The sequence below is a fragment of the Accipiter gentilis genome, chromosome 28 (genome assembly GCF_929443795.1).
Source record: "Accipiter gentilis chromosome 28, bAccGen1.1, whole genome shotgun sequence".
Lineage (NCBI taxonomy): Eukaryota > Metazoa > Chordata > Aves > Accipitriformes > Accipitridae > Astur > Astur gentilis.
In genome coordinates, this window is record NC_064907.1 from 8227875 (window position 1) to 8252927 (window position 25053).

A 25053-nucleotide genomic window follows, 5' to 3' on the forward strand; every position below is an offset into this window, starting at 1 on the left:
AATCTGGAAGGTGAGAAATCTGTGGTTGAACTTTAGGACTTAGTCTAAATTATGAACGCAGATATTAGAATACTGAAGTATTACCGATTGTGGGTTCTGTTGTTTTTTCTTCGGTAGCAAAGAGCCAGGACAGCAGAGGGTGAAACGATGGGGGTTTGGCATGGATGAAGCTCTGAAAGACCCTGTGGGAAGAGAGCAGTTTCTCAAATTCCTGGAGTCAGAATTCAGTTCAGAAAATTTAAGGTAAGTGAGAGGGACTTTATTTTTTAATAGCTTGTAAGATACATTGGGTGATTTTTTTTTTTTTTGTCTGATACCTCTTTTTCCATTTTTTGACCCCTTCAGAAATTTTCCTGTCTTTCTTACATTTCAGAATCCATTCATGCAGATTTCTGCCTGCTCCCATATTCAGGCTGAGGGAAAGATTGAGACAGTAAGCAGAGACTCACACGAAGCATATTTTCCCATTCATGTCCAACTTTTGGCCAAACTACATACGTAAGAGCTTTTCTCTCAGCTCATTTTATTAAAAGGTTTAAAACACTGACCTATTCAAAGCCTATTCAGTATCTTTTATGAAGTCCAGTATTATGAGAACAGTAAAGTAAAATTCACAGACTTTCACTGTTGGTCAGGTTTCTGGGAATCATTGATCTTTTGAAAATCTCCACCAAGATTCTAGTACTCGTGGACCTGACACAACGGAAGTACTGTGACAGCTAGCTCTCAGATTCCTCACTAAGTGCAAAATGGAAAGGTGCTGCTAGTGTATAAATCTTAAATAATTTTTTTTTTAAAGTATATACACAGAATTACTTTTAAGTGAGGGAAAACTGTTATTTGATTTAAAAAAAATGATAGTCTATCCATGGATAATAGCATGTTTTGTTGTCCCTGTTCTAAGGAAGTCATGTTTCAGTAAGAATTATTTCAGAGACATTAATAACAGCCTTTCTATAGTTAAGTCAAACTGTACATAGTAAAAAAGCACATACAACATATTTTTCTCTTCATGCCACCTTCTTCTCAGATGTCATCTATATCACTTCTCATTCACCAATACATAAGGGGTATAAAATCCTATTTGTACACATTCTAGAACTCAGAAAAATCCTAAACTACTTTTTTTCTATGCCAGTTCTCATTCAGAAGTGATGCAGCATAGCCTTTCATACTAGAGTTACATTTATGTAGCCTCTTACAAGAGGCATTTAGCATTTCATGGTGTTGATTGATAAATACTGAGTAATTGCATAGACATCCTTGTTGTTAATTTAAGTTTGTCAGCAGAGGAACTGGAGATGGACCTCTCTAAGTTGCTGACCATGTTCATATTCGAACATTGAATTTTGCATCACAAATGTATATTAGATACTCTAGACCTTATGATATTTTCCAACTGATTTGTTTGCTGTTACCCACATGGAAATATGGCCTGACCTGTCTGTGTATGTTGATAACTTCATTAGTGACAGATACAGATTTATTTTTTAATTAAAAAATCCATGTAATAAAAAGAATTTTTTAAAATCAGAATAATACCAAGGAAAGGAAAGGTAATTATTTTATTGAAAGAGCATCCTGGTAATTCCTTACGCAGAACAGCTGTTCAAACATGAACCTATCCAGCCCAGTGTGTGCTGCAGTTTCTATGCTTTTCTATGATTAATTTGTCTCTCTGCCAATTAGACTGTTACCTGCATAATCCCTAGCTCTTTCTTCTAATCCTATTTACAACACTAACCACAGGCAAACTGCAAGTGACTGATCCAGAAAAATTCCCTAGAGAAATTTGTTCAGAGCTGATTCCTTCACATGCCACCTACTCTTCTGTGTCTCTCTCCAGATTCTTATATCGGCATTATAAAATATAGTATCTGAGCAATGGTGAATATGAGCTTAAAGGCTGTCCCTGGGAAGGATCAGGCAGGGGATCAAACTTGCACTGAAAAGGTGCTTTCTGTGATGATTAACTGAAGGAAAACTGTCTCACAAGCTCAGAATTAGGTTTATGAATTCTCAAACTGTAGGGAAATCAACCCACCATTAGGCTTACGCAGTAAAGTCAGGTTAGAAAGCATGAATTCGTAAAGCTCGTTGTGTATGGGAGTCAAAATGTTACAGATGTCAGTAACAGAAATGAAAAGCTTGATGGTTTCAAGCTTTACTGCTGAATAAACCTTAAATTTAAAAGATCACCAATTTCTTTGGTCACCCGTTAATCCTACTGTGGCAATTTGGTTTTTTGGGGGTGGTTTTTTTCTGGATTTGACGGCCACCTTGAGAAAAAGATACATTTTCCCTCCACATCTGCCCACTGCAACAAAGTGAACTCAAGTCAGTAGCTGGCTCTTGTCCTTTTACAGATCTAATCACGATAAAATTTACAACAAGCACCATCAAACCCCCAGTGGGATAGACAGCTGGGACCCTGGATTCAAGCTACCAAGCACTGTACGCAGGATGCAGCACGGGACTGCAGACACTACAGAGAGATTCAGTATTAATTGATTAGAAGTCTTGTACCTTGCTTTGGTGAAAGAAATACAAAAAATGTGAAATGATATCTCTACCAGATACACCGTTTCTGTTCAAGTGTGATTATTTTATGTAGCTAAAAGTCCCAGTGTTACTGTTTCATTAACTTGGACTGAGAGTGTCTAAGCTGGCTGAGAATCTCCTTCTTAGTGGATATAGATCCTGCCTTATGAAACAGAACAGGGATGAAGAAACTTGAGCCACGAGTTAAAACTAAGAACTGTGCAATGATTAGGAAAGCAACCAGGATTCACCTTCTTACTCTGTATCTCTGTGCTTTTTTTTCTTTGCCTGTAAATGCAGATTAATAGTATTTCACTCTCTAAAGGGGTGTTGTAAAGCATAGCAAAGGAATAAAACTGTCTAAGCAGTTCTGTCAGTGCAGTAGCTTCGTTACAGTGTGATTGCAGTTTGCTAACACCCAGGTTGGATTCTGTATTCACCTCACGCATGCTATGACTTGTAATTTCTTGTTACCATATGGATTTTTTGGAGGGATCACTTTGCATGCTGCTCACTACACAGAACGAATAGCTAAAGTAGCATATGATTTGGATAATAGATTGATAAAGTTCCCACAAGACTTAAGTTTGAGTGTGATCCAGTACTACTGAGCTTGCTCACAAGGCTGTCGGAGCACTGAAAAAGGACTTTTCAAAGAGAGTGAGATAGTGAAATTAATCTTACTGCAATGTGGCACCTGATTTCTTTCGTCCCTGTAGAAAATCCCCATTCCTCTCCATATCCTTTGTCTGCAGTGCTGCAGAATTCTTTAGAAAGTTAATATCCATGTGCTGATTGGATGTTTGCTCCCAAGTGGTTGTTTTGTAGGAACTGCAGCCTGTAAAGATCTAAACAGTTTCAGGCCTGCCAACCTGAAATGCTGTCCAAGTCGTTATGCAGTATTGCAGTAGGTGTGATCTCCAAGGCAGCGCTAAGACTGCAAAAGCCTCCTAGGTTAATGCAGGGAGAGTGGTGACAGGACATCTGCCGTGACACACAGAAGGAAAAGCCACTGGGACCCCTTGCCCATTCCTTTGATCCGCGTTATTCCCGTGTAGGGAAAAGGGGCTTTGAGTTCTGGCTGTCCAGAAAAAAAAAGAGAGGGACTGAGGAGTTAGCTAGATTTAAATGTTTCCTTTCAATAAGTTTTCTTTGACCATCCCCCTGCAAGTTGAGATTTTGCGAGGTGTTTATTTTGGAGTCATCCATTTAAGTTGTTGTAGAAATGTTCTGTACTGGGGGTAGAGGCTTCAATTATATCCTATAGAAAAAATAAATAAAACCCCACATAAGCACTACTAAAAATTTGCAGTGCTGCTTACAAACTGTTTCAGTCATAATGCTTAATTTTATGTTTAACTTACTTCAGTGGTTCTGGTTATTCTTTTAATAACGCCATAGCAGTGCTTTTACTAGAGTAGAGGGAGAATGGTGCAAGAGGTTAAGTTTTCTTTTTAATCCAGCCTGTTTCACTTTCACTTTTTTGCTCTTTATTGCAATCACCACTCTTGGTGATTTTAAATGCAAGACATTTCTGTTTTCACTGATGGTGGAGGAGAGAGTTCTGGATGTTACAAAGTATGAAGTTTGATTAACTGTCCTTGATGTCTGTCCTACAAGTCTGAACAGAAGTGCTGGTAATGACACTTACCCACACAGTATGGGAACTGGTAATGTTTATCCTTCACACTCTTGATTATGAGACCCTGTTTGGGGTGCTAATAACTAGACCAAAATTTAATCCTCCTGGCTGAAATTGCCTGTGCTTCATTTCTCATTCAGACTCAAGCTTAAACTCCAAGTCCCAGCAATGCTGCTATTTCTGCAGATTAGATGAGAACCACCTAGTTGCAAGATTAAATGGTTTTCTCTGTCATGTTCTTGAAGACCTTCAACACTACTATGTCTTGAAGCTTGAAGCTGTACTTGGCAAGAAGGTGGAGTCTAGGTATCAGAGAGTAGTCTTTCCTGCCCCTAGAAAAAAATTAGCTGATTTTCTCCACGGAGTTTGTTAAGGTTTTGGTTTTTTTTTTTGCTTTGCTGAAAATGCTGAAAGGTCTGTCCTCTGACCTGTTGTGTCACATACACTGGGTGCCTAAACCTCACACGTTTTGTGGAGAATCACTGCAGCCTTTCTCTCACTCTGTGTTCCTATGTCCTAAATTCAACTGATTGGCTTGATCTGGGATCTGCTGATGGCTGCCTCTGACATTTAGGTCAGTTAATGGGACAGAAGCCGTGTTGCAGCTGTGCTATTTATCTGGCAAGGCCACCCTCACTTTGAAAGTAATCCAGCTGAAGGACATAATCCCCAGATGTCTTGCAACATGTGTCTTACCATGTCATGTGGCTGGATGTACAACTGTCATATGCTTCACACTCTCACGCAGCTATATGTCTGGCGTGTGACCCAGCTGGGACAGAAGACAGCAGTGAGGTTTATACCCAGCTACTCAGGTCCCTGTTCAAATGGTACTGAGCATCTTGCAGAGACGGTCTCCGTGGCAAAAGCAAACCTCCACCAACAGGAGATACAGGGTTCCACGCAAGGGCAGAGAGACTGAACTCTAGTTTCTTCCACAGAGTAGCACTAAATCAGTGTATATCATTGTCCAGAAAATGCAGTTTGGTTCCCCCTCTCCCCTCTCCTGCCCTTGCATGTATTTACTGTTGCACACTGCGTGCTGTTTGCTGCAGGAATCTTCCCTCGCTCGGGTCACAGCTCACGAGGCAGACAGCTGTGAAAGGGGACAGGGAACTCTTCTGGTTTAAGGTCCTGTGCTGAGGTCTTGCAGACTCCATTTCAACTTCATCTGTGCTATTGGTTGCCATGGGATATTCAGAAAAGTTATTTTTGAAAATGCAAGAGGTGGCAGCCTTATTTTTGGCTTTTCCTAACTTTGCATATTTGACTTCAACTCTCTGTAGGAGTAGGGCAGGCATTTTTTCTTGAAAGATCAGTAAGTAGATTAAAATGTTAAAATGTGTGTTGGCTGTAAAGTAAGCACCCTAGACATAACATACCGCAGAGATCAGCATTTTCTTCCCACTTTTACTGAGGTTTCTATATTTAGAGCCTCACATTTTCAATAGGGTTTTGAATGCTAATGTTAGAAGGGTAAAATAAAATTAATCTATCAAAAAGCTGGTGTTCAGCCTGTAAGGATGTGTCTGTACAACCTGCCTATTCTTTGCTGGGAGCTGAATGTTTCCTCAAAGAAGTTAAATTTATCTCTCATCTATTTCCCCTTAATAGAGTATAACCTACTATATGGAAACAGTTTACTTGCAAAAGAAAATAGTATCCTAAGGCGTGTTTGTGGTGACTTCCGAAAGTATTGGCAGTGATATAATGGAACAAACAAGAATGTGACAGCTTTGAGCTAGATCCTCAGGATGTCTGCAGGGTGATAGAAAATGAGTGTTTACAAAGAACATCCTTCCCTTTCATTTTTCTATTCCTTACCTGACTTCGATACACATGAGTAATCAGTCAGTCCCAGAAGATGCATTTGAAGGGGCTAGCACTGCAGGATATACACTTTTAAATGCAAATATCAAAAGCAGCTTAAGGAAACCAAAGTAGGTTGCCCAAATTTGACAGAGTGAACCGAAATAGAGTTTGTGAGCTGTGCAGTTTTTAAACTTGAGTTATGAGGCCTCTATTCTTACTGCATTGCCATCAGATTCTCAGGATATGTCCTCAGGCGCTGTGCAGATCTATGTTCAATTCACACTGCAGTTCATAGAGATAAGTGATGCTACCCAGAATTTTTGAAACTGATATTCTTCTGTTGGCACAGATTCCCTTTGTGACCTTGGAGAAACCACTGCACATTATTACATTATTAATATATTTGCAAAACTGGGACAATATTACTTCTCTGTCTCTTGGAGAATCTTAAGGAATCAATAGACAGAAAGATTGTGCTTAGATACTATGGAAATTGAAGGGTGTAGAAATACCTAAAGTAGTCATCTCAGTAGAGTGAAGCTGACCATAATGGCTTATGAGCAATGAGCTTGGGCTCCTTCCATCTGTGCTACAAAAGAGTTTCAAAGCAGGACTATGAAGGACTAATTGCTTCCTGGAAGGTAAATAATCTCAAGTGAAGAATGTCTTATAGGAGGAATACTGTAAGGTTTTCTATGCTATGCTTTACTACCCTCTCTTAAGAGTTGTTGCAATGACTATATTGGAATTTGGATTGAGGGTGCTATGGTTTTGCTTTCTTGGAGGATCTGAGTACAGTTCCACTGTTGGTCTCCCCTAGCCCATCCCTGTTTAACCAAGCTAAGAGAGCTCAGTTTGATCTCCCAATGTAAGCAGGGTGGAAGTACATTTTAAAGGTGCACCCAAATTATTTGTCAGCCTTGTAAAATCCAACTTATTTCACAGTAAACTCACTTCAAGGTTCGGTTTATCTATTTTTGTGGGATCAGCTGTGTCAAAACAATAATGAAATGTTGCGATAGTATGTATTGCATATTTAAGCAAGTCGAACTGTAGCTGAGCTCTTGGGGGGAGGGGGGGGGGGGGAGAACTAAGTGGTCTGCCCCGTGTCTAAGCATGGGATCCTAGTTGAATTTAGAATTATTTTGTGCAGTGAGAGAGTCTAAACACCCACAGAAGAAATAACGATAAAGCAACCATAATAGCAAAAGAAAAGTGAATATCAAAGCTTATAGCTAGCTAGCTGTGATCACAAAGTGCTCAAGACCTTTTTAGTGATCCTGCTCCAGACGGAGTGAGAAGGATACAATGAACTGGCACGCACTGCATGTGGCTGCCCGATACTGGTTTGCTCAGCAGCAGAAAAGAAGAGAGAATGGGTACTTCCATTCAGCATTTTAGTAAAAATATGCATGGAAATGCAATGCTGAAGAAAGAAATTAAATTACAGCAGGTAAACCAAATGCTTTTCCAGTTCATACATGATTTGTGGAGTAATAGTAACAAAATTACAGTTACTCAGTTTATAGTTTAGCAGGACTCAGAGAGATTCACATAGAGAGCAAGAACATAAGTTCTTATTAGCTTTTGAAGGAATGTCAAAAAAGCAATAGGTTTATAAGTGATCTAAGCCTTGTGGTTTAGGTGAGATGAAATCTCAGTTTAATTCCAGTTAAATGGAAACCTTCCCTTAAGCAAGTTACCCGTGCATAAGTAATGAAGGATTTCCCACCTGCCTCATGAAGAGGCTTCTAATAATTGCTTCTTAATGTGAATTGATTACCTGAGACAGTATACCGGAATGCTGACCCCAACACGAAATCACAGGTTTTTCTCATTTTAGCATGTTTTAGATTAAACCCTCAGTTACTTAATTTTATTATTTTTTTTTAAGAGCAAAGAGTAGTGTGAGCACTTTGTTAATGATTATAATGAATTGGAAGTCAAAATGCTATATTGTGCCATAGGTTCTGGTTAGCAGTAGAAGACCTGAAGAAGAGGCCTATCCGTGAAGTTCCTGCTCGCGTCCAAGAAATCTGGCAAGAATTTCTTGCTCCAGGTGCACCCAGCGCTATCAATCTAGATTCAAAAAGTTACGACAAAACTACGCAGAATGTAAAGGACCCTGGAAGATACACATTTGAAGATGCTCAGGTCAGTTTGCAATCCTGTTTAGGGACATTTGAAATAGAATATCGGCTAGTGAAATCTACACACATAAAATAAGAAATATTTGGGAATTAAAGTGCCATTTTGGCAATGCAAATGGGTAACATTCTTTCATGAGGCTTTTGAATTACTAAAGCTCTTTATGAGACTTCTGTGCCTGGTATAAAGTCTTCAAGTGGGCTTCAAATAGAGCAAAGCATATAGTGCAGTGAAAATGATATTTTCATGTTCCTGTTTTCTTAATTTTCTTACTCAGTTACAATAAGAGAAAAGTTCCCCCCCCACACACATTTATTTCTAGTTCTCAAGATCTGTCTCTGAAAGACTTCCCTTGATACAGGCTCCATGTCTGTTCTCTCAATGCATGTCCAAAAGTGTTGTTGACATTTATAGGAGTAGTAGGTTCCCATCACGAAAAGAATATGACCCATGTGAGAAATAACATTTTGTAACAGCTTGTGCACATATTTCATGGATGTTGTATATTCTATACCTTATCAAACTACTATCTACAGAACATTGGGCAAAGATCCTAAAGATCTGCTCTTCAATAATCACTAATACAACAGTAAAGAACAGTCTGTAAATGTCTTAGTTGGCTCTTGGGGGTCTGATTTAGTCACAGTTTGAATACCATCATCAAAAGATACTTTTGACCAGAGTTAGATTTGTGAAAATACCTATATTTTTGAGATCGGAAGTAAAAGTCAAAAACCAAAAATGGTAAAACACAAATCTCTGTTTTCCTTGGAAATAAAAGCAAGTACTTCTATATTAATTGCAACAATTCACGTGACTTATAACTTAATATTTCATCTTTGCAGATTTCTGAGAAAAGCAATAGAAAAGAATTGGATTCACAGTAAAAGTAGTAGAACCGGTACCATCCTCCCTTTTTCATCAGCAGCCCAGTGATGAAAATTTAATTATTAATGCAAAGTGAAATGGTGTCAAAAGGGGAGGTTGAGATCATATCCCTGCAGAATTTTCTGTAGCTTGATTATTAGGTCATCATCTTGGGAGTCAGGAGATGCTGCTGCAAGTCCCACAAAGGAGAAAAGGGAATTGAATCGGGGCTTTCTAGTTTTCGGGAGAGTGTCTCTGCCCTGAATAGGAGGGGCAACAATTCTACCACCTTTTCATTTTGCTATTATGAGAATAGTAACCTATGATGCAACATAAAGTTTTCATTAGACACTGTATCATACCCACTGTTTTGAAGTACTCTACATTAAGCCAAACACACAGTTTTTGCTTGCATCTGCTGATACCCTGGAGATTTAGGAATGCAGCGTATAGCAAAGGCATGTTACACAAATAAATAATCTAGCAAGATTAAAGGTTTTAAAAAAACTAAGTCTTTGCAGTTGAGTCATTAAAGGAAAATTAAATTCCTTGCCAGTATCTAATAATTTAAAAAAAAAAAAAGGTGTAAAATCTCAACACCATTTTACTTCCAGACCTCTCTACTCTCTCTTTTTTTTTTTTTTTTTTCTCCTTCATTTATGAAAGATGTGGAGTATTCAGTCTTTATGCAAGCAGGACTTTTCTTCCTGTCAGACCTCTGCTTATTTGATCTAGTTCAGTGTGCAGCTAGAACCTGGGAGCCTCCATTTCTCCGGGAAAAGGGGACAGGCTGTACCTGCCGTGTTCTGACGTGAAGCTTTAGGACCTTTACGGAGTGCCCCAACAGAAGGGACAGGGTTTTGTCAGGAGCAGGGCTCTGCCTCTGCAACAGGCTCTTTATGGCCTGCCAGTTGGGGAAGAGACCACTACTTATAAGTCATTCTGACAGTTGGCAGGTCATTTAATTGTGGTTAAAAATGTTTTGAAAAGCATTTCTGGAGTTGAAAGATGGCACCATGGAACTCCTTGTCAAATGAGAGTGATACAATAAGTAAAAATAGACCCATTGTGCTAAATAACATCCAGCCTCAATTCCTGACTAACAGGTACATTAACAATACTAATACACCCTAATTTATTCTTGCTTTTACAGGGTTGGTTTTTGCACAGAAATGACATTTTAATGCCCATCACCATTGCTATGTACAGCAGGAGCACAGTCCTTTCTGCTCTCTGCTGGCTGCGTTGGCTGCTTTCATAGAAAATAAGTGGAGTAAAAACTCCCCAAATGAACCAGCCTAAGTTCTGAATATACACCAGAATTTGTCTGCTTAGTACAAGAAATACAATGAAAGGCACTTAGAATCATTTCTAGAGTTTTCTAATACAACAAAAATTAAAAGTCAGCTTTAATTTTACCTTGCCATAATTTACAAGCAAGGTGGTTTGTTGGGTTTTTTTCCATTCACTAATTATATGCTGTACCAAGCTGAGAAACAGTATTTACTTTACAGTTTATTTGCTGTTTCCTGATTGCTGTGCTTCAAGTTTCCTATAGTGAAAGGTAGGGTTTGAGTAAAAAATAAAACAAAAATAGCTAGCACAAATCAATGGATTTAAAAAATAAATAAATTTGAGAGTATTTCCTATTCTGATTGCTTTTTCTACAAATCTCTTTCCTAACTAGAACTAGAATTACGAAGTGTCATAGATTTTTAGTTTTTCATATTTTACAGAAATGAGAGTGCTCCAAAAAGAAAAGCTCTATAAACTGCCCGTGTCATTTGTTTTCTGGATAAGGGTTTCCAAATTTTCATATGCCTCTGGAGAATAAATATCTCAGAAATTAGATTAGCCTGGAACTGTTTTTCAATTTGCATATGTACTTTCCTTTTTATATTGTCAGCTGGATAGCAGACTAAACAACTGTCAAAGGATGTTTTCAAGAGTAGCCAGGGGATATCCCCCCTAACTTAAGCACTTATTTGTGGTGCTGAATCAGAAACCTAGCACCTTTTCCCAGCCTATGAAGCCAGAAAAGCATCTCCAGAAGCTAATTCAGAAAATCCGATGAGGAAGGATCCACAGCTCCTGATTTAGTCACTTAGCTAAAGTGGCACATGTAAGGGAGGTTTGAAACTGGGCTTTAAGCTAGGACTCGGTTGTAAATTCTTAGAAAAATAATTCCATAGTGGACATAGGGACTAGAAATTAAAGAAAGGTGTGTTGTGTTCTTTATACATAAGAAGGAGGTGGGATTTCTGCTTTAAGAATAGGGAGCAATTCAGCCTTAGCTTCAGAACCGCAACCTGCTACCCCATAAGACTTCCTAGCCAAAATAGTGCTAGCTGGTATACATTCCACAGCTAACACATGTGTGATTCCCTCCCATTTTACGTATGTCTTCTTCTAGGGAGTAACAGCTCCTTCTTTCCCTTTCAGGAGCACATTTACAAACTGATGAAAAGTGATTCTTATCCTCGTTTTATACGATCCAGTGCCTACCAGGAGCTGCTACAGGCCAAGAAAAAGGTATTGGTCCATCTTGCCTTTGTCTTGCCACTGTGCAAAGCGGTGGTTATGTTTGCAACAATACTCAGTCTTCTCTCCCCTGTGCCAGTGCAACTGGATATCTGGTAGGTGACCAGCTTGGCGTGTTTGGAGGGTCACATACACACAGGAGTTCAATATACATATATGTGTATATATCCTGCATGCGGGCATGTTTCGATAAGTTAATCTAGCAAAACTTATTTTTATTTTTACATCCCATATTGTACTGTTTTCTCTGTTATGAAGCACCTTAAATTGCAAAGTGCTTTACAAATACATTAAAAAAATAAAATAAAATCCCAGAAGAATAGTCTTTCATGTTTGCAAGTTTACTTATGTAATAATTGTTGTTCTCTTTATTCCACCTATAAAAGCTACAGAATGTGTTTAGAAACAATCTTATTCATATGAATAACTTCTAATTTCAACTACAAATATAGGGGCTTCCTAATTCTGTTTCTTTCCCTATTATTACATGAATAGTTTTGAGTAGGCTAGGAATCTGACTTGAAAGACTGATCATGTCACACTTCGGCAAACAGAAGCTCATATCTTGGTATGTAATATTTGCTTAGAAAAGTCCAGATTATGGAATGAGTTCTGAATAGACACAGCCCAGAGTATGTGGAGCAGCTTGTGCAATACAGATTTCTATGATGATAAATAATTTTATTAGTGGGCTCTAAACAGTAATCTCCTAGAATCAGCTGGGAGCCCTGTGCCTTGCAAAATCAGGGCCCCGATTGTTACCGGAACAAGGTAGTTATTAACACCATAGCTTTCTATTGTTTATGATGACAACCTAAAATTATATGAAAGTACTGTGTGATTTTGTTTTTTGTTCAAACATTGATTTCTGAAGATCCAATATAGAGAGATGTTGAAAATACCAGAAAGCTACAACTGTCCGTGTGAAGTCCTTAAGTTTGTGAATGTCAGTTCATTAACACAAGATGTGCACTTCATTATTTCTTTTTATTTTCAGTTTTTCTTTTAAATCAAACCAGTTTGATCCCCATGAAAAATTATTTTTGCTGAATACTATATCTGCTTTGCCCATCCCCTGTTTTGCAGAGTCCCATTACAGTTTCATACTTGTGTTTGCTTCCTGATTTATACAAACTTTGTTTTGCAGTCCATTGTTTCATCGATCCTTCTTTTCTACTCCATTTTTTCTTGCTTTTCTTTTTCCCCTCCTTTTTGTTTCTTTTTTTTTTTATTTTAAATTTAAGTTGGAAAACACTCTGGATCGTCGAACATCTTTTGAGAAATTCACACGCAATGTGGTAAGTTTGTTGCCTCGGAAGACTAGTAAACCTGATGGGACATCCTTCTCCCCTCCCCCTCACTGATCCCTACTTTCCCTTTTAGCTTCTCTAACCTGACAGTTAAAAGTGTATTCATCACAGTTTGTGAATTTTCCTAGGAATGACAGCTTTATAATGTGCTTTCATTACAACCCCTCCTCCCTAGTCCCTTTCCCACTGACCTCAGTAGTCACACATGGAGGAATGGACCTTTGGGAGCCATGCTTTTTGCATTAGGAAGCATGAAATTATCCACTCTTTTTTTTTTCTTTCTCTTTTTTTTTTTTTTTTTTTTAATTCTAGTAAAGAATCTTTGAAAACCTGCTTGATGTTGTTCCTTTTTCTGGTGCCTCCCAAAATACTAAGTCTAACACAATTTGAATATATTGGATTCCCTTCCTATCTCCTTTTTATTCTATCAAAAAAAGAGTTTGTCCCTTTTTTTTTCCAATTGGGCACAAGGAAAAATAAAAAATAATAATTTCCCTCTCTTCCTTAATGTCTAGCACAGCTTCTTCAGGACCAAAGAATTCATGCTGATGATGCACAAGGGTTTGATTTGGGTTTCATTTTGATAATGGACGACAAGAAGTGATTTTTTTTAATACATAATTTTCAAAAGATATTTCATGAAGGTAAAAAAATGAAAGCTGGTAAATTTGCTGTGGGCATTCTCTTGCCACGTGCCAAAACAACCACTGATTTCCTGATATGTGGGATTCTTTTTACTTATCCAGTTTCTTTCGATTTTTTTTTAACATTGTGAAAGTTCGAACTAAAGCATTCAACGCATTTATTTTTGTAGGGCAGAAACATCCCTATTTTCCCATGCCATAAAAACTGTACACCAACACTGAGGGCGAGCACTAACCTGTTATGAAAAGAGGTAGAAAGATCTTGGATTATACTCAAGTTTGTCTGCATTGTCTGTTGAATTGTGCAGGTGACGCTGCTGTGTGTGTGTGTGTGTGCGCGTCTGTGGCTTTTTCTGTGACCTGGTTAGTGGAGCTGTGTGCGTTGAAATGAAAAATATGAGAGCTTTCAGCAAAGATCATGGTTTTTGTTTTTTAGTTTCTAGGGAAGGAGAAGCAGTTCTCAGAAACTGCCTCCGGTATAATGAGGCTCAAGAGTATTTCCTCAAGTATTTAAAATATAAACATATACTTTCTAGTAATCAAAAGAAGAAACGAACACAGTGAAAGAACAAAGTTTTGTGAGGCTGTGGGGATATCTCACATGTTAAAACAAAACTGTAATTCTTTAACTACTTTCTTATAGGTAAAGGCTTCCTGTAATATGCTTTGAATCCACTGTAATCAGGAAGAAATTTGGATTCAATGGGACAAAGTAGTAAAGGACACTAAAAAGTAAATAAACAGCCACAAAGGAAACTATCCCAATGTTTGAAACAAAAACCCCTATATTTTGCATGGTGGTGTTGCCATAGCATGTTGCAGTGTGATTTGTGTGTTGTCTAAGCAGGTTGATCTATAAAACAGCATTGTACATGGTAACATTATACATGATAATTACATGACAATTCCATAGGAAGTACCATATGAATAAAAGAGCCTGTGTTACTAAAAGAGAGTGTAGAGGGTAGGTAGCACATCTGGGACCTCTGAGAGCCAGTCACAGTGCCTGGCAAGCTGCAATAACTACGTTTATTCAGGGGAGTTTAACCAGCCCACAGATCAGGAACTGGTTATGGTAAAGAGTATGTAAATCGGTGGCTATAAGGAGAGAAATAGCAAGCTGCAGACAGATGTGAGGAGAGTAGAGCACAGAAAGGGAAAAAGCGAAGACAGCCTAGGAGGCACTAAGATGATTCTCCAATAATCCCTCTCAGAGCAGCGTTACTGATAAACCAGCAGTTCTGTGCGCAAACACTGGAGCGTTATGCCCTGCAGGCGTGCCCGATTTTCATAGTACCAGAATAGCAGGATGCCAGAGATGCAAGGCAGCCCCAATAAACCAGCTGTGAGCTAGAAATGGGAACGAGGATTTCTGGATGTGAAGCGTTAGTACTTCTTCAGTAGAAGAGGGCGATTCTTTTTTCACAGAGAAAGCTATAAAACAACTGTGGTTTTGCTTTTCCTCAAACTACTACCTGTGAATCCGGGTGGAGTCTGTCAAGTCGGGTCAGGTATGAAAGTAAAACATGTCACTGCTAGATCTATATTCTCTATTAGATCAGCAGCTCTGAGGCTTGCAAATTAATCCAGAATGTCAGGATACTCAAGTGCAAACCTTTTCTCCAAGACGACTGAATTCACATCACCCACTGCCCCAGGACCCCTTGCCACCAGGCATCCTTGTTCTTCTGTTCTTGTTTTCCATTATGATGAGTTTATAAAATGTAATTATCTACCTTGGTTCAGTGGTTCCAACCAGCAGGGATGAGGGAAATGTTTCTCAGAATGTCCTACGGTGTACTGATTAACTTGTTCAACTGTGAAGTGAGGGACTGTGGTACAGATCTGTTCTTCTGATTAATACAGAAAATAGGTGAGAAACAGGTCTTCTACAACCTGGATAAATGCTTTCATCTCTGAGTGATTCAGGAAGATGAAAATTACAGTTTCTTTTCTCCTCTGATGATTTAGAAAATTTAGCCTAATTTTCACTATTTTTTTTTTTCTCACATATCAAAGTGGGTTTGTATTGAACTAAATTAGACCTCATTTTTTTTCCATTTGAAGTGTTTAAAAAAACCCAGTAATCTTGATTGTGTTTAGGGACTGAACCTGAGAGGATGACCTTGTAATTCAAAACCTGATTTGTTAAGACGGAGACTGTAAGAGGCTCCTGATCAGTGTTGATTGAAAGTGGGTTATACTTGCTACAGAAAGCATTTGTTAAACTAGAAAGTTTAGAAATTGTGTAAGGGCAATCCCTCTGTATTATTCCTTGAATTAAGTGGAAATAACCTAATATAATGAATTGTTATTCTAGTCTGATGGGGAAAAAATAAAAGTGGAGCTATATACACAAAATCTCCTGGGCTCAACTCTGTATTTCTTTGACACTGGAGAGTTTTCTTTCCAGAAGACTTTCAGTAAGTTGGTGCGCTTTATGAAAGCCCGAAATGCTTAGCTTAAAAACATTGTCAATTTAGCTTGCTCTGGAGATTTTATAGCACAAAGTTGCTAATGCCTTTGGCAGTCCACTACAGACAACGTGAATAGTGTTAGAAACAGGTCTGCATTCACGTACAATATAGATAAAGTAATAGCAAACTGGCATTTGCTAAATGGAGTATTTATTACCGAACGCTTTATAGTTTGCCTCTGAGTAGTAAGCACAGCTCCTCTTGGTTTGCCTCACCTATTCACACGCGTGGGTATTGAGTGAAAATATCAAGCACAAACACTTCAGCACTGCTGGAATGATGCCACTGGATAAGCGCATCGCCTTGGAGTAACACCCAACCACAAGTGTCGCAGCTCTGGCTCAGAGCCCCGGGGAGCAGTGACAGTGTGCTCTGTGCTCCCCCCTGGCCAGCTCAGCCTCTCACGTTTCTCTTTGGGAATAATTAAGGTCTAGTCCCTCGCAGCTCCCCAAGGAAGTGAGTAGGGAAGCTAAAGGCGTAAGTCAGGGAGCAGGAGAATCTCATTGCTTGCTACAGTAGTAGAGAGAGGGAAAACAGCTGTTTCTGTGGCATTTAAAAACTGAAATTCTTTTGAGGAATATACATGGGGGGGGGGGAAATCCATATTTAAAAAATTAAAAAAACAGGAAACCTCCTCTACTTCAAGTACTAACATCTACATTACAGAGAAAGAAAAAAAACCCAGGTGAATATGCACTGATAATATTGACGGGAACAAAGAGGTCCTTTAAGGAAAACTTTTGTCTTTAATTTCTCATGTGCTTGCAGGATTTGTGACAGTGGCAGAGTAGTAGTCTGAGCAAGACACCTTTGTGAGCACTAGCTGCTTAGCTGCAATCACCAGTCTGGAGGCCTTAAACAAAAGGATCTCATTTAGAGGGGAGTGGGCTGATTTCATTTCCACCCCATGCCAAATTTCTTGTCCCACCAGGAACCACGTTAGCAGGGCAAGAAGGTGCAGTCTCCCTCCTCAGAGCTGCCTGGGGGGAGACACTCCATCATCACGTGTTGGTGTCATGGCTTCAGACACCACCGTCAGTGTTAGAGTTTCATCCATTGCTGTTCAATTATAGAGAAGGCAAAAAAATGTGCTTGTTGCAAGTTTGTCATGTTTTATGGAAAAATAGCCAGTACAAAGGAGACCAAACTCAGTTCCTATATTAAACTAGAGAGCCATCAGGTGATAATTCTCCTAACTCATAATCTCATAAACAAGACCCTATTTAATAACTCTGAGTTTGAAACCATTATATCTGTATTTAAAACCCATACCTTGTCCAGCTGTCTTCTCCCACTTAGCTGGAAGAACTTGCTGACCTGTGTCCTTTGATATTTTTCCCCTCCAAACCAGTAACATTAGACCATTTCATGCATGAGATGTGAAATGTGAAGGCCATTGAACACAGCACATTTTCACACAGGCTCAGTCCAACGTCACTTAACATGACCTAGCAAATTATGGTCTAGAGATGGAAATTAAAACTCATAAAAATAGCCTCCTCAGTTCTTATCAGGAGGGATAGACTTTTCAGATGCTTAAACCAGTGTAATCTCTTGTCATGTTAAAATCTGTCCCTTTATTGAGAAACAAAGCAGCTAATATATTAATTTCATCTGTTAATCAAGAATTTTTTCTATATGAACAGGTAAAATTTATGTGCACAAGGCCCTACTGTGCCAGACCATCTAGCTCTGAAATCCTGCCAAGGGCTATATTTTTCTCGAGCATAGCATCGTGAATGAGCTTCAATGCAGTATCAGCTGTGGGATCTCATGTTCAACGTACAGTCATGGAAGAAATCCTAATTAGACTTTTGAATTTACTTGCAGGCTATTCCTAAAATTTAAACCAAAATATAGCTAGTCAGAAAAAAAAAAAAATCACAAAGCTTCTTGACAAATACAGAACAATATTAAAGTTAGTAAGTATTTGTAGAAATGAAGGCTTTTTCTGTTTCAGGAGAGATGGCTTATTGACGTTTGACTAAAAAGAACTGATTAGATAATTGAAATTTTTAGTTTGGACTAATAATTAGGCCAAATACCTAGTTTCAGGGGGTTTTAGGAATGATGCCCAGGCTAATGAGGAAAATCAAAAAGAGCATCTGGAGGGCACACCAGTGAGGACTGGACTCCTTGTCCTGTTCTGCAGAGACTGGAGCTAAGCTGCTGTGCTCTGTGCTGGAAAAGGAGAGCTGAGCACTTGCACAGCCAGGTTCACCTAAGTGAGGACCCAGCACGTACCATTCAGGTATTAGGCCAGTGTCTGCCATTGCCCGGCTGACAAACATTTACCTGAGCCTTAAACTATTTGCAGGAATGAGAACTGCAGAGTGGTATAGAAACCCGAGGGGTCAGGCCTAGGACAACCATACTAAAAATGTTTGTCTAATGCATTGGTGCCTTGGAAAATCTTATGTGTTACCTCACACTTCAGGTGGTTCATCAAGTCCAAACTACCCCATCTGGCAAGAGTGTGTAGGTTAATCACAAATGAGAGCAGCTTATCAGTAAATATAAAGATTAGCACAAAAGGAGAAAGGAATCGGGAGTGTCACCCAATTTGGAATGAGCCAAAATAGGAACGCAGTGACTAAGCCGCTGCCTCCCGTCTATGGACCTCTCCGGAAAACAGTACGGCCCTAATGAGAAATGAAGAGAGGACTGCAAATCCCCGCGATAGACAGAAGGATTTTCCTGCACATGCAACCACTGGACGCTGCAGCTGTGCTGACAGCTCGTGCCCCCAGTTCAGTAAATGCTAACCTCCTCCTCTTCCTCACATGTCTGAAAGAGAAATACAGCTCCACGGGTGGCTGAGAGCAGCATCCCGTGCTGCTATGGAAGTGGAAGCAGAATCCTGACCCCCTGAGTGGTGCTAAAGCAATTCACCTGTGCTAGACGAGCAAGGGCTGCCTAATCTCGGAAAGGGACTTACTGTTTCTGCTCCTGTGCCTCTCCGGATGTGCTTCTGTCAGGGGCTGTTTGCGTACCAGCTCCGTGCGTGGTGCACTGCGATATCACTTGGGAACTTTCCCTGCCGATGCCGGCTGAGCTGCCGGCGTGCTGCAGGTGTGTCGCACATGAGCAGATGGGGAGCGGTGAGAGCGAGGAAGGTAGATTCTCACTCTGCATCTCATTTTGCTCACAGTGGGGTTCACGCCATTTGTTATACCCGGTGAGATGCGTGGAATTCTCATTTCTCGTCCTAGCTGTATTGCTCCTGGGGTGTAGCATCTGCGCTGGCAATAACGAAACATGAAAAGGAAGCACTGAGTTGCTCAGCAGAAAGGAACAGAATTAATCTTCTAAAGGAAAGACTTGATCTTCCTCTAGCATACATTTCAGATCCAGCCCCTATATAAATTTCATATTGATTTCTTATAAGCCACTTATATGTACTGAGGTTGTTGCTGACTTGTTTGCCAGATTATCTGAGCTGTTAGTGTCATGCTACATAAATAGGTCAGTCAGCACGTTTGTATTTAGCAGCTCATATATCTGGACATGGTTTTGTAATTTTGCTCCTAAATTCTCTAGAAGTACAGTTGGAAGGACAACTCTATGTTAAACAGTTAATCCACTAAGGTAGGGACTGAACACTGAGGCCAATTGATTTCCTATTCTTAGATGTACTTGTTCACTCCAGCTGCTGTGCTACCTCCTCATACTCTGACTCCCTTGTCTCACTGTATGTCCACAGGGTTTCATTTTGGCTTGTGTATTATTAGTAAAATTGTTAAATAGTTTCATTTCATATGCCCAAAGTGCACCGATACAGCCAAAAATCCTAATCCTATTTAGAATTTGGCCATATACTACTAAATAGTGATGGCAAGAATATATTGAAAAGCTTAAGGATCTTTTCATTCTTCAGTCAAACATCTGCCACTTCTGACTTTTTTTCCAACTGTTCTTTAATCTCATTAGCACGGGAAATATTTTCCAATGTGTGATGACTCATATGCTACACCTCTCAAAACTGGCCTGTTAGATGTAGTTTACCAAATCAAAATTTGGCTTATGGAAATACTATTAACATTGTATCTGAAAGAAATAGCTAGGCTCAGCTTTTAAATTGTGACCCACAAGGGATGATCCTTACATCAGTCTGTAAACCGAATAAATCTGGAAATCTCCTAGAAGTGATAATTATGAAACCCAACCATACAGAGCTAAACTAAAAGTATGCTCTGGAACGGAGATTGAAAGAAATGTCCTGTAAACTGGAAAATAACAAGTCCCTGCAGATCTGAATAAGAAGGTGAGATAATTTTGTACTTGGGGCTGCTGTGGATTCTGTGTATTAAAAGCTTATTTTCCCAATCAGAGAACAAAGTATGTTTCAGAATAAACATGGGGGAAGATCTCTTAAAGAGGGTATATCTTCTAAGCTGTCACTTTTCCAACTATAAGATAAATTAGAACCACTAATACCTGGAAAATAACGCATATGTTGTTGTTCAGATGGAGACTTCGTATCTATAAGGAGTGTAATATTCTCTGAGGCAGGGAGGGGAGGTGGAGGAGAGGACCATCCAAAGACATCCTGATCACTGTAGGGGTTAAGAGAAAAAGTATCCAAAGACCAGCAATATCCAGGGAGTAAGCGATGCAGAATACAGAAAAAAATTGTCATGACAGCTCACCGTGTCTATCAGGGGAAAATTCAAATAATATGTAGAATAAGATTATACAAGTCAGATCAACTAATAGCTAGGTTTTGGCCTGCTTTTAGGTCAAAACATCCTAGTTTATGTGATACCACAATTCATTCCTGAGATGCTAAAATTTGGTTATGGTTCATCTAAAAATTCCAGGGAATTCACAACTCCTAAATAATCAATTGTTGCAGATAAGAATAAAAAATTATTTCACAGATTTTACCCCACAACAAGAGCTTGCACAGCTTTCTTGGTGCTGTATGGAAAAAATTGGTTTAATAACAATAGAGAACTCCTAGTTTAATTGTTTTAATTAACTGGTTTATGCAGTTCAGTACTAAAGGGAACACATATTTACAGAAAGTAGCCAGGCCTGTAGACCTGTAAAATGAAGCAGTAATAACTTAATGAAAGGCAAAGACAAGAGTATGCTCAATATTTTCTGAGATTATGTCTAAGGCTGACTATCATGAATTGCCTAACAAAACACTTAATTTTGGACACGCTGTTTTAAATTGTATTCCAGTGCCACACAGCTGTTGAGATTTTTCTGACTATTTAAAAAGAACAGATGGCTTACTATAACAGCTTACCTGTTACATTAGAGAAAAACATAATTTAAGGCTTAACAAGTGTCAAGAAGCTGTGAATTTAATGTAGGTAGAAAGCAACAGAGTTAAAGCTAGATATGGGGAAGAGAGCGTGCCAGGAAGGACACTTTACATCTTTCGAAGAAGCGAGAATTAATACTGTCAGGCGATACGGTAAACCTGATGGATAAGCAGTCTAACCCAACACTGCAGATCATGAGTTCCCTTCAAAATTAGATTGTAGGGGAAATATTAATCCTAATTTGTTCAACCTGTATTTCAGAGCACAAAGAATAAAATAGTTATTCTTCCTCTTGTGAAGACCCACTCCAACATATTGCACATGAGTAAATGCTTGAAACTAACTTGCAGATCCCTGTGAGCATAAATTTAATTGATAATGGCAATAGCTATTAAATTGTGTAATTCCACTGAGTTATAGTACAGCAGATGACTTAACAACTCATTGATACGGCAGAATAAGTTCATTTACCATTTACTGCAGAAAACGTGCCATCTCTCCACAGTTACAGTATTTCTTACTGTAGTCTCCTTGAAATCAAACAGATTTTTCTGAGTTGCGCACTTAAAATGAACAATACAATAAATGTAAGTATTAAATATCTAACTGGAGAGTTAGACAGAGCCACTTTCTATTTAATGTTTTATGACCTATTTGTGTTACATTATCAGGGTATTTTGAGGAGTGTTGTAAGCTTGCTGTGCCAGCTCTGCCTCTGTCGGAACAGAGGCACAGTAGGATGGCCCTAGGAGAGCTAACTCCTTTTATGTGGCCTTAGGAGAGCTGATTCCTTTTATGTGCTTTCATGGCTTTTGTCTGGCTCAGATAAAGCTCAACGCTGCCTGAAATATACCATGATGACCTACCCTACACCACCCTCTTCACGCTGTAGACCTAACTCTTGTGGGACAGTCATTATACCTTATTAAAAGAACTTGCTAAAAACCTGAAACCGCATCCTTGCAACAGGAGGAATGACGAGGAAAATAACGATGTGGAAGTCCAAACACCTTCAAAGCAGTCTTATGCAGTCACATGTAATATACCTGACCAATGTTGCTTATAAATAGTAAATACGGTCTCAGCAAACCCATAGCTGCGTTCATGAAAAAGCTGCTTTCCTGCCTATATGCAATCTGCCTCTTACTTTCTTAACTTTAAAGTAGCATTTTGTCTTCCGCGACAGAGCTACCGCAGTTTGCACGTTCATCTTTGTAGCCCAAGGCACTCTCGCTTGTAGTAGCCTTCTTCAAGCCCTGGGTATGACTGACAGCAAAAACCTCAGCATTAGTTTCTCATCAGCCAAACCCAATCTCATTAAAAAATGGCCCTTAAATTTGCCGGCTTATTCTGTGAAACAATCTGGCTGACTGGCAGTGCAGATGTTGACGTGTAAGGGCTTCTTGTGGTTTAAGATTTGACAGACTCCAGTTGGTGCCCCTAGTTATTTGACAGTGATGTGGCAACACTAAGTGGTTGCTGATGAACAGGTTTGCAGTGATCATGCCTCTGTTTTCTGTTTTTTGTTTTTTGTTTTTATCTTTTCCTCAGGGGAAATCGCTCACATCAAAGAGGTTAACCAGTCTAGTGCAGTCCTACTAAAAGGATCACCTTGTAGCATGGAAGCAGACTCAAATCATTATACATACTTTGTAGCTCACTGATTGCCTGACTCAGAGGACAGTAGAACAAGATGTTGCATGAGCAAGGACCTGACTTGTTTTCTTTTGTGTATACTAAGGCATTACAGACTCCGAGGGACTCTCTAGCCTTTCGATGCCTCCATTTCGAAAACTGTCTGCTCACTTCCTCCTTCATATCAAGCTGGATCTGTGTCTTTTTATTTTCTGCAAGCTCAAGTACAGTGAAAAAAAAGCTTCTGCTAGGCACAGTTTATTAAAAAAATACGTCAATCAAAAACTGGAAGAAATGTAAAAAATGCATATATTAATAAATATACATATGGCATCACATTTATTGCACAATAAATTAGCACAGAAGGTTTCATTTCACTGATGTATTCACATTGAGAAAGAAAGCCTGTGTCTTTGTCTGTTGTCTGTATATTCTCTGTTAATGTTTCTTGCATTTATTTTTATACCATATTTAAAAAAGAACACCTTTTACTCCAGATGTATTAAAGTTGATCCTTTCTCTGTAAATTTGTGTATGTTTATATTGTTGTTTTATCTTTCATTAAAAGATGCAGAATCTCTTTCCTTTGGGAAGTTTGAGATTTCAATATTGAATCTGAAGATTAGTCAAGAGCAAAATCATCCCCAAAAGTTACACACCTTGTGCTTTCTAAAAAGTGACATGAAATGGCATTTTCTTTCTCTCAGTGACACCTAATCAAACACACTTTATTGATAATCATTCACTTTAATTTTCTTTTTATCAAGCTAGCCGCACAGAGACCTTTCCAGCTTGCTCATCATCACATAAGCAAACCTGTCTTTAAACTAGACCTGTTCTGTAATAGCGCAGCCTGCGCAGCGATTCAGTCGCTACCCAAGACCAGATCGACTGAACTGCATTTCCTTAGGAATGGACACGAACAAAGATGGCTGAGAACACAAGTGTGTACTTGCTAAATAGGAAGGACAGTGTTTCTTTCTCCTTGCTGTCGCCTGTGACACAATGCAACATTTTAAGGTGAACAGGCAGTGGTTTGGGAGTGCTGTGTGTACTGTCTGTAGAGCAAACCTTGGGTAGGAACGCGGGAGGCTGTCATTTTAATTCAAGGGCTCTATTCAGGTGGGCTGTTGTATGTCTGCTGCTGAGGTTACTCACACAGAGACCTACTGACACGTTTATGACAGCATGTATATGTTGCCCACAAGACAGCAAATATGGAGCTTCTGAAACTAAGCTGAGCTGGAACCAGAAATCTCTGCTTGGCCTGAGAAATGGCACTTTTGACTGATAGAGGTGACATAAGGACACTAGGCAGAATCTCTAAGTAGAAAAGTGATGATGGGAACTAAGTCAAAAGACAAAATGCTGATACCTCCAGGGCATCGTAGGGTGCATAGGACAAACAAGCCTTTTTAGCAATGCACAGGATAGGCTCAGGACAGCCAACTCTAGTACCATCTGTCATCCCAACTTTGGTTTGATATTGGGAAACAGGAATCTTGTTTCAAAGGGACTACGAAACCTAAAAATGCACACCCTCCCACACACGCACACGCACAAAGTGGGACACTCATAGACACAATTGGAGAATAAATTTGAATACATTAACGCTAGAGTCATCTCATTTACCATCAGATACCTACCTGAGTCCTTGCTGCTAAATGACAGGGCTCCTGCACAGAGCAGCTGTGGGCACAAGGGAGCTGAGCTGCATCTGCAGGCAGCGCTCGCTTCTCCGCTCGCTCTCTCAGCAGCCCGGTGCAGCCGTGGCCCCGACTGCAGCATCTCTGAAGAGGTAGTCTGAATGAACCCAGGACAAAAATGCATTACAGGTCACCACAAATGGCTGTTCCCCAGGTTTTGCTCAGTTAGGGTTTCTGGAGGTTTGGGATTTTTGTTTGTTCTTTCTTTTCACATGCCACTGTGTTTCTGGTTTCCAGCTAGGATGATAATCACTGCTTTAGTGTCTCAGTTTTTGTTAGTGCAATTCTACTAAGCTTTTATCAGAAAACACTGGAAATGCCCCACGAGAGCTTGATTTTATCAAGAGCTCCATCTAGGTCAACTCAAAATATTCACAGTCTAGGGAGGCCAGATGAATTTTAATAAATAGCCACATTGAACCCCAGATCTTACACTCGGAGAGTTAATTTTCCT

At 39.4% G+C, this 25053-nt stretch overlaps 1 protein-coding gene across 8 annotated transcripts in view; it reads left to right on the forward strand.

Moving 5' to 3' along the window:
• RGS7 (regulator of G protein signaling 7) overlaps window positions 1-23458 on the forward strand; it is a 247291-nt gene extending 223833 nt beyond the window's left edge. Inside the window, exons 14-19 of one of the 8 annotated variants that reach the window (XM_049830716.1) lie at window positions 118-243; window positions 7963-8149; window positions 11453-11542; window positions 12796-12849; window positions 13676-13756; window positions 22810-23118. In XM_049830716.1, the coding sequence (XP_049686673.1) occupies window positions 118-243; window positions 7963-8149; window positions 11453-11542; window positions 12796-12849; window positions 13676-13750 (532 nt within the window). In that variant the 3' untranslated portion in view covers window positions 13751-13756; window positions 22810-23118. Of the gene's footprint in view, window positions 1-117; window positions 244-7962; window positions 8150-11452; window positions 12850-13675; window positions 13757-22809 lie in introns of all 8 variants that reach the window. The other 7 variants (XM_049830717.1, XM_049830713.1, XM_049830718.1 and 4 more) reach the window with 7 other exon arrangements.
• Window positions 23459-25053: the final 1595 nt, after the last annotated feature.